The 10,000-nt window shown below is 37.7% G+C and overlaps 1 protein-coding gene across 1 annotated transcript in view; it reads right to left on the minus strand.

Annotated features, from left to right (window-relative positions):
- CNTNAP4 (contactin associated protein-like 4) overlaps positions 1-10,000 on the minus strand; it is a 179,892-nt gene that overhangs the window by 75,792 nt on the left and 94,100 nt on the right. Inside the window, exons 7-8 of the mRNA XM_009996385.1 lie at positions 7,666-7,927; positions 4,214-4,221 (exon numbers count right to left, since the gene is read on the minus strand). Coding sequence (XP_009994687.1) covers positions 4,214-4,221; positions 7,666-7,927 — 270 coding nt within the window. The remainder of the gene's footprint in view (positions 1-4,213; positions 4,222-7,665; positions 7,928-10,000) is intronic.

The raw sequence follows: 10,000 nt of genomic DNA on the forward strand, positions 1-10,000 counted from the left end.
ATACTACCTGAATGTTATAGACTTAAAAGGAGGAGAGACAAGTATGGCAATCATGGCTCACATTAAAAAATCAAAGTGACAATGAAAGGGAAAAAAAAAGTTTAATAAAGAATACAAATTTATTACATGAAGACAGAACCTTTTTCCTTTCCTTTGTTTCACATCTTATAAGGCAAAAATAAATGTACTGCGATGAATAAGCCATACTCTTTTAATATTCTTAATTAACCACAATACAACAATTTAATGTGGTGACTATGAAAAATATGCTCTCAATCTGAGAAGGTTATCATTAAGATGTCATTGTGATGACTGATATAGTTCTTTACACATAATACTCATTTCTACTGCACTATTACAAAACATTTCTTCATAATTTAAAATCAAATGTAGTTATTACATTACCACTCAGTAAAAAACCAAAATCCTTTAGATGCTAAAACCTTTAGCAACTGTCACGCCAATACCACAAAATTATCTTTCTTTCAGTTGTCTGTTTCATTGGAAATGTATGGGAAAACTTTCTGAGACTTTAGCATTTAACACCAATATACATTACCTCTGGCTGTGTTCGTATAAGGTGCCACAAAGCAATAAGCTTAAAATCCTGATTCTGGAAAATGCTTACATACATGTACTTAAGCAAATTTTATGCAGAGTAGTATGCAAGCACATTATTATCTTTGAGAAAGATTTTATGTTAATCATGTTCTTTAGAACAGAGATACTTCTCAATGAAGAACTAAGAATACAACCTTTGAGTCTTTCCTTAACTGCAGAGTGCCTATGATTTGTGATCTGTGATTTCCTTCTTGAACTTTCATGTATTTCTATACTACTCTCTGTCATGTCTTGACAGTCTAGAGAAATAGTCCATCAGTTAACTGACTAGTTCGAACAGAAGGAAAAGAAACAAAAATAGAAAGATGGGGAAATTCTAATAGCCGAATTATATTGTAACTAGGATCCATATACTGTTAACTTCCACAGTTTAAACACAAGAAAAGTATACAATCAAGAAATGTTTTAGAATCACATTATAAATTCAGATACATTGGAACTAGAAACTACCTCTAATGTATTGAATACAATATTATTAGTCTCATGTACCTTTTCTATTTTTTATTTTCTTACATCAACTGCTACAAGTATTAGGGACCCCATGACAGGAAACCTTATTCTCTAATAATACCAACATTTTGCTTTATCGCCAGCCTCGGCGGAAGTATATAGAAGCTGTGGCTAACATATCTTCTTATCCCTATGTTGCAGTTTCAGGACCACTTCGCCTTTCAATTACAACAGCAGAAAACATAGGGCTGCAGTCTCAGGTTTTCTAGTACCATTTGGCCATTACTTATTTTGGTTGCAATCTTCTGTAAGAAGTGACATTTGAGTTCGCTACTGAACACTTATAGTCAGAGTAATTGATCAACATAAAAGCAGTTAAACTCTGTATTTGTGATATTTGTAGAGTTAGACTCTTTACTAAAATAAAAATTGGAAATCTTATTTCCCATAATATAGAATAGTATTAATGCTATTGCATCTGGCTACCAAAAGGTCCCTTGCAGAAGGGTAATCTTTCGGCAACAACGATTTACGTAGAACAACCAGCAATGTGGAATCACTAGAGCTTTGTTATATTTTCAGTATAACCAACTGCTGAAGAAGTTCCTTTGTACTCGTGGCAGTTAATATAACCTAAAAGCAGCCTTCAGGGTGGTGTGTCTTATGTTAGGACTGGCATACTGTTGAGCAGAACAAGAAAATGCCTTAAAGCCTGCCTCTAGTTACACTTTGACTAGATTACATTATTTGTAGCAGACATCTAAAAGACAGTAGATAAAGCATTAGAAAAATATTGTTTCTGCATTGGAATATCATGTGCATAGATAAGTCACACTGTATTATGAAATTCCTAGACTTTATAGTACTATGTTGTTAGTACTATTTTATAGCAAGAACTCATCAAAGGTGTCAGAAGTTTTTACTAACTTTTAACAAAAATCAACAAAAAATCTCAAACAATAAAAGCATCCTTAAGTCTTGTATATCTCTGTAAACCTCAGTGGACTATACTCTGTCATCAAAAAGATAATTGGCATGCTAAAATAAAGAATATGAATAATGCATTTTTTATTCAATCTGAAAATATTTTGGTGGGTTTTTTTTCCAAATTCCAGAAACACAATATTTTTCTACTATAAATTATTGTGGAATTATCCTTCAATAATGAACTAAATTTTAAAATACACAAGCTTTAACACCACTTGTGTTTCAAGGCTAGGTATTGCAGAAAATATTTTTTTTTAATGGATTTTTTTTCCTACTTATCATTTCCCTCTTTCTAGCCTCCATCCCCAGCTACAAAAAGCTCCAGCTTCTTTCATCTCATCTGAAAGATAAGCAAGGATTTTCTTTATTTGTAGAAGTACTTCAACTGAATTATGGTTTCCTCAAACACATATGTTGTATTTTCCTTTAGTATTTAAAAAATCAGGGAATCATAGAATAGTTTGGGGGGGAAGGGACCTTTAAAAAATCCCATCCAAAGAGGATGGGGACAAAAAGCATGCTACACCAGAGTTGTCTACACAGTCAGATGGGCCTACTGCCTGTGTCACCACCACACACAAAAGGAAAATTTTGCGGGTTTTGAGAATGGTGTGGCCTACAAGGCATCAGAAATCATGGCATCAAATGGGAAACACCTTTCTCAGAAGGGGAACAGGGTCTTTGCCCAGGAGATTGTGGGGCTGATTGTCAACGCTTTAAACTAGATGTGAAGGAAGAGGGAGATCATAATATCAAGATTGTCCGTGACAAGCAGCAGAATACACACGAGGGTTGGAAGGATGGGCTAGCAGTAAGGGCCTTCAACCTGTTGCCCTGAGGCATGCTGTGGACACTATGGCACAGGCAATGTCTTACAGAGATGAGCCAGGGTTTCTTGAGGTAATAGGTAGGATAGAATCCACAAAATGCCTTCTGGGAATAAAAGGGGTGTCTTATGGCTGGCAGCCCAGCTGAAGTGCCTCTACACCAATGCATGCAGCATGGTCAACAAACAGGAGGAGTTGGAAGCTACCATGCTATGGGGAAAGCTATGACATAGTGGTAATTATGGAGACTTGGTGGGATTAATCCTGTGACTGGAGTGTGGCTGTTAATGGCTACAAGCAGTTCAAAAAGGACATGAGAAGCACACAGGGTGGAGGTGTTGATCTCTACGTAAAGAAATGTATATGAATGACATAGTGAACTCATTAGGGATGTCAAGGCTGAAGGCAGCCTGAACTGCAGTGAGCATGCAGTAGGGCAGCTCATTGTCCTATGGCAAATGAGGCATATGAGAAGCATAGCCAGAACTCTAAGTTTTAGAAAAGCAAACTTCCAGCTCTTCAAGATTAGTAAATAGGACCCCGTGGGAAATGGCCCACAGAGACAAGGGAGCAGAACAAAGCTGGGAGATCTTTAAGGATGCTTTCCATAGAGTGTAAGAGATCTCAATCCCCAAGTGTAAGAAGTCAGGCAAGGAAGGCAGGAGACCAGCATGACTGAGTCAAGACCTGCTGGTCAAACTAAAAAGCAAGGTGGAAGTACACAGGCAGTGGAAGTGAGGACAGATATCCTGGGAGGAGTAAAGAGATCTTGCCCAATTGTGTAGGGTGAGGTCAGGAAGGCCAAGGCACAGCTGGAGCTGAACTTGGCAAGAGATATAAAGAAAAACAAAAGGGCTTCTACAGGTATGTAAACCAGAAAAGGAAGGTTAAAGAAGGTTAAAGAAAGTGTCCCCATCCCTCCAGTGAGCAACAATAGTGAACTAGTAACAACTGATGCAAAGAAGGGTGAGATTCTCAACAAAATTTTTGCCTCAGTCTTCACTGGCAATTTCTGTCCTCACAGCTCATAAGTTGATGGATCACAAGATGGACAACAGGAAGACATAGTCTCTCCCACCATAAATAAAGACAAGATTTGTGACCATCCCAGGAATGCAAACATGCGATAGTCCATAGGACCTGATAAGATGCACCGAAGATTCCCAAATGAACTGGGCTGATGTATTTGCCAAGCCACTCTCCATATTATTTGAAAAGTCATGGCAGTCAAGTGAGGTCCCTGGTGACTGGAAACAGGGAAACAGTGTGCCCATTTTTAGAAAGGGAAGAAAAGAGAACCCTTGGATCTAGCAACCTCTCAGCATTACCTCTATGCCTGGAAAGATCATGGAACAGATCACAGAATCACAGAATCTTAGGGGTTGGAAGGGACTTTGAAAGATCATCCAGTCCAACCTCCCATGCTAGAGCAGGATCACCTAGAGTACATCACACAGGAACTTGTCCAGAGAGGTTTTGGATGTCTCCAGCAAAGGAGATGCCACAACCTCTCTGGGCAGCCTGTTCCAGTGCTCAGTCACTCTCACAGTAAAAAAAATTTTTTGGATATTCACCTTGAACCTCCTATGCTCCAATTTACACCCATTACCCCTTGTCCTATCACTGGTCATCACTTCCATCGTCCAGACACTCCCCCTCAACATATTTGTAAACATTGATAAGGTTGCCCCTCAGTCTCCTCCAAGCTAAAGAGACCCAGCTCCCTCAGCCTTTCTTCATAAGGGAGATGTTCCACTCCCTTAATCAGCTTTGTGGCTCTGCACTGGACTCTTTCAAGTAGTTTCCTGTCCTTCTTGAACTGAGGGGTCCAGAACTGGACACAATATTCCAGATGTGGCCTCCCCAAGGCAGAATAGAGGGGAAGGAGAACCTCCCTTGACCTACTAACCAAACCCTCCGCAAGTTCACCAGTGACACCAAGCTGGCTGGTATGGTTGTTACGCCAGAGCAATGAGATGCCGTTCAGAGGGATTTGGGCAAGCTGGAGAAGTGGGTCCAGATGAGGCTCATGAGGTTCAAGAAGGCCACATGCAGGGTCTTGCACCTGGGATGGAGCAGCCAGAGATAGGAATACAAGCTGGGGGGAGACATGCTAGAGAGCAGCCCTGTGGAAAAAGACCTGGCAGTACTAGTGGATCAAAAGCTGGACAGGAGCCACCAATGTGCAATTGCAGCCCGGAAGGCCAATGACATCTTGGGCTGCATCAAGAGAAGTGTGGCCAGGAGATGAAGAGAGATGATTCTGCCCATCTACTCTGTCCTGGTGAGACCAGACCTGGAGTACCGCATCCAGCAGTGGAGTCTCCCAAAAAAGAACATGCACCTGCTGGAGAATGTGCAGAGGAGGGCAATGAAAATGATCTGGCTGGAGCACTTCTCTTATGAAGACAGTCTGAGGGAGCTGAGGGAGTTGGGGTTGTTCAGCCTGAAGAAAAGAAGACTCTGGGCAGACCTTATAGCAACCTTCTAATACCTGACAGGGACCAGGGCCTATAAGAAGGCTGGGGAAGACCTGTTCACTAGGGCATGTAATAATAGGACAAGAGTTAATGGTTTTAAGCTAGAAAAGGGTAGATTTAGGTTGGACATTGGGAAAAAGTTCTTTACTATGACTGTGGTGGATTACTGGAATGGGTTGCCTGTGGAGGCCCCATCCCTGGAGACATTTAAGCTTAGGCTTGATGGGGCTCTGATTCTTTTGGCTTGAGATATTCCATTTCATATATCTACATAAGCTCAGAGGAAGGTCAGAGATTACAGAAGACAACTTCCTTCCTGTTTCTTCTCCCCTTCTCTTCCATCACTGTCGACCACCAGGCTCAAGCTCTTCTGACCCTCATCACTCTGTGCTCTGTCTGGCAGCAGTCCGGGATTTTTCAGACTGTTCACAGCTAAGGAGAGTGCTGTGGGACTTGCTGGGAGTGGGGGGAGGCGAGAGGCTTTTGCACATATCTGAACTATTGTATTGTATCTGAATTATTGTATATCATTGTATATATTTTTTCTTTTATCATTAGTGTTTAATTAAAGCTGTGTAGTTTAGTTTTCAATCCAGCCAAGTCTCTCTCTTTTTCTCTCTCTCCTTCCCTACCTGAGTGGGAGGGGGAGGAGATTGAGAGCATTGTTGTTGAACCTGAGTCAAACATTGACATTGTGTAGAGTTCAAAATAAATCTATGACTGAGTAATATTTTTAATATCATAACTGTGTTTTCTCTAACTGAATTACCTGTTGCTGCTATGATACATTCCTCCAGCCAGTCATCCCTGATCATCTTCTTTACCTTTAGAGAAACCACTCTAATCCCAGCCTCCTCTCCTCATCTTTGTATATTTTTTTAATCCTATTTATCATCCTAATCTCTCTAGTCCTGTTTCTCCTGTCTTAGAACTCATATTGGAATGACCATTTTATCCTTCTGCAATAAAGCATTAAAGTATTATTTGTTTATGTAAAGGATTAGAAACTCTGAGGTGAATGTTATGAATGGAGTGTCAGCATATTTTGCTACTGATTAGGTGAAGATAATATCACATGGTGATTTTACCACTTCTCACTGTAAAAAGTCCCAGAAGATAAAGATGTCAGCTCTGTCCTTCTCTCACATTTCATGACAAAAAAATGACATTCCTGGCTGGGCTGGCAGTGTTGTTCTCATACCAGGTGATAACAGCACTCAGAAAAACTGAGGAGCCTCTTTGAGAAAGAGGTAGTCTCTTTGCTCCCAAAATTAGTGAAAGTGAATGCTGGGAACTGCTTCTCCAAATCCCAGTCGGATACTTTTTTAACATGACTGTATCCTACTATGTTTGAATCATTCTCTTCTCCTTATATATTTGTTTACCAGCAGAATTTTTTTTCCGAAAATCTCAGCTCCACCCTGAGGGCTGCTTGACAATACAAACTACCAATAGTAGACATCCTAGTCCCAGTTCACTGATTAACTACAAAAATGACCCTTTAGGTCTCAAATATTCAGTCTCCTTAAATTCGTAGTTTCTTTTTCCTCTTACTTTTTTTAAATTAGTTTTTATTATTTTTTTTTAAGATAGCCTCAAACTCACACAGGTATCTGGAACACAACCTGATATTGGACACCCTCTGTTCAAATTCTATGGAGACTTCTGTAATTAAAACCTAGGAAATAACAACCATAATGTTCATAGTAAGGCACAAATTTATAGAAAATTAGTTACTCAATGCATGTGAAGGCATGATGAAGACAGATGGTGAAAAACAGCTCAATATTTTAGACTGACAAAATAAGGAATTAACTTTTTTTACATTTCACAACTGAAAATATTGCTTAGATGTCTCAAATTTTCCCAGATTATACATGATCTTTACATGCTGTTTGTATGTAAAGCTAAGGACTCAGCTTTGCAGTTGATATTATTGTAAGTAATTTATATGCAATCACAGGGAAAAGAATATATATACATATTTGTGAGAAGAGGAAGAATATGAAAAAAAATTGACTAAAATTCATACAAGTAAAGCAGAGCTACATACATACTAGTCATAAAAATAAGTCTAAACTGTAGGTTCTAATTTAAATTACTCTATATAACCTATTTTTTAATCCATAGGAATTGTGGAATTTTTTTCTTCATTTCTGTTACAAAATCACAGAAGGATCACAGGTGGAAAAGACCTCTAAGATCACTGAGTCCAACTGTCCGACGAGAGGGGCAAAAACCCACACACACATAAAAAGGAAAAACAACAACCACACATCCCACAAAACCAGTGTGATTACCTGCAGAGATGTCACTTGGTGTTTTTCCTGGTTTATGAAGACTGATTTTCACTTTCCCGTTACTGAGATATAAGAAGAAACCACCTGAATCCCGGTGCAGTTTATTAGATAATAGAAGTCCCTGCTTGTTCCAGGTACGAAACTGGAATCTGATGAATATTTCATTTTGCCCTGATGTGCCCGGCAGAGCCAGATAACTATGGGAGCTCAGAAATGTAACAGGAACCACCTGTGGCTCTAAACATGAGAATGACATGTTTCCCTAGAAAGAAGTGAAACAAATACAATATTAGGAACATCTGAGGGAAAACAGTCATAAGAACTATTTCTATGGAAGTTTCAGATTTTCAAAACATTATGCATAGAACCTAATATTTGTAACACTTAATGCGTTAATCTAAAAATACAGTGTGAATATGTAAGAACATCATCAATTTAAGATATATTTACCTACTTATTTGATCAGAACAGACATAACTGCCTTAGTGAAGAGTGACAAGGACCTTAAAGTGAATGAGTTAAGACCCTAAATTACATGGGTGATTTAATGACACTTCAGCAATTAAACAGACCTGCTTTGCTTCTATTTTGGCTAAGCCTCAATAAGCATTAGGGACTTGACAAATTTTTGAATATCAGTTTAACATGCCACTGAATACAAAGTTTGCTACAAATATTTACACAGATGTTAGTGTTTGTTTGTAGAGAAAAAAATATTTAGCTTGGCTACTGACTGCTTAAGGCAGTGTTAATTTTGAGGGGAAAAAAAAAAAACAAACCACAAAAAAAAACCCAAATAAAAAGAAAAAAAAAAAAAACAAAAAAAACCCCACAAAACAAACAAACAACAAAAACACAAACAAACCAAACAAAACAATCAAACAACAAAGAAAAAAAACAAACCATTTGGATGGACTAAGAACAGTATTTCCAAATCAATGGAGATATGCACTGACACCAATATTTGTTTCCACTAACAGTCAGAGAAAATTCTGTATATAAACTATTGCTACTTGCAAATGTGAAACACTTCATAAATGAGAAGGAAATGTATTTTCAAGCATGTCCATACAGACCAGATTGTGAGTTGTATAGAGGCACCTAGCCTTTATTTTGTGCTTGACTGCTTATGATATCACTTTTGCTTAGGTACATTAGGTACATACATACATTTGCTGATAAATTCATTGATAAATTCTGAGCTTAAGCTGCATCTGTGATTGTACTCTGTGATATGGATAAGAAGACTGGAGTAGGAGCAACATTTTTTTGCATCTGATGTCAGAGTTAGGTAACATTTTATGACCCTTTGTAGCGATACAATATGCACTTTGATCTGATTACTTTCTGGAAACATTTGAAGTACAGTTAATTTGTTCTGTATAAATGAATACTACAAGACATCTTTAGAATTTAAAGTATACTTGACTTCTGTTCAACATAAAGATTTTTTTTTTTAAATTCTGAACATGTATAAAACTTTGACTTTATAGTAAAAACATAAAAAAATCAATTTAACAAAAATACATTCTAGCCTTTGGCATGGCAAGATATTAAAGTTTGTCTGATTCAATCTTATTCAAGGAAAATAGATAACTAAATAAAAGCTCTGTGTTACAAATGCAGCTGTACAGAAATGAATATTGCCATTTCCCCAACATCCATCAGCATCATGAATAAGATATTAAATGGAGATATCAGTTTAGTTAATTCTGGAATATTTCAGATAAACCTCACAAGACAAGATGCCAGTCATACATTTAATCTGAGACAGAGGACCCAATGTGATTGTTTATATTCTCAATTTAAATCTCAATCAAAAGATTTAGAGCTTGAAACGTCTCATATTTTGTTAATTATTTTGAATTTACTGTTTCCATCATATCTCTGCATTTCCTGATTTTAAATAAATAAATACTGCAAATAGAAATGGCTCTACTACTGGAAAAACAACAACAAAAAAGTTCTTTGCAAAATTAATACAAACTTTCTTAACATAGAAGAAAGTGGGTTTGTTTTTGTAACTGTATCACTGTTGTCAGTGTCACAAAAATTACATTAAACTCACCAACCTAAATTTGAGCTATTCATATAAAAGGCAGTATAAACTGACGAACAGAACTTATCTATCAAAACTATAATGCTCTGCAGAAAAGAGAGTGGATCAGTGTCCTCAGCAATAGAAGGCTTTTAAAATGTACTGCTGGTGTTCTTACTAGTCTGACACAGAAGTCAAAGTCAGAGCTTTGGTGATTTCAGATCATGCCTGATTAGGTGATTCCTTGGCTTTTCAACATAGCTTTTTACTGGAAGAATATGCTAACAGGTAGCATAT

Source organism: Chaetura pelagica, unplaced genomic scaffold (genome assembly GCF_000747805.2).
Source record: "Chaetura pelagica isolate M959 unplaced genomic scaffold, ChaPel_1.0 scaffold144, whole genome shotgun sequence".
NCBI classification, from domain to species: domain Eukaryota; kingdom Metazoa; phylum Chordata; class Aves; order Apodiformes; family Apodidae; genus Chaetura; species Chaetura pelagica.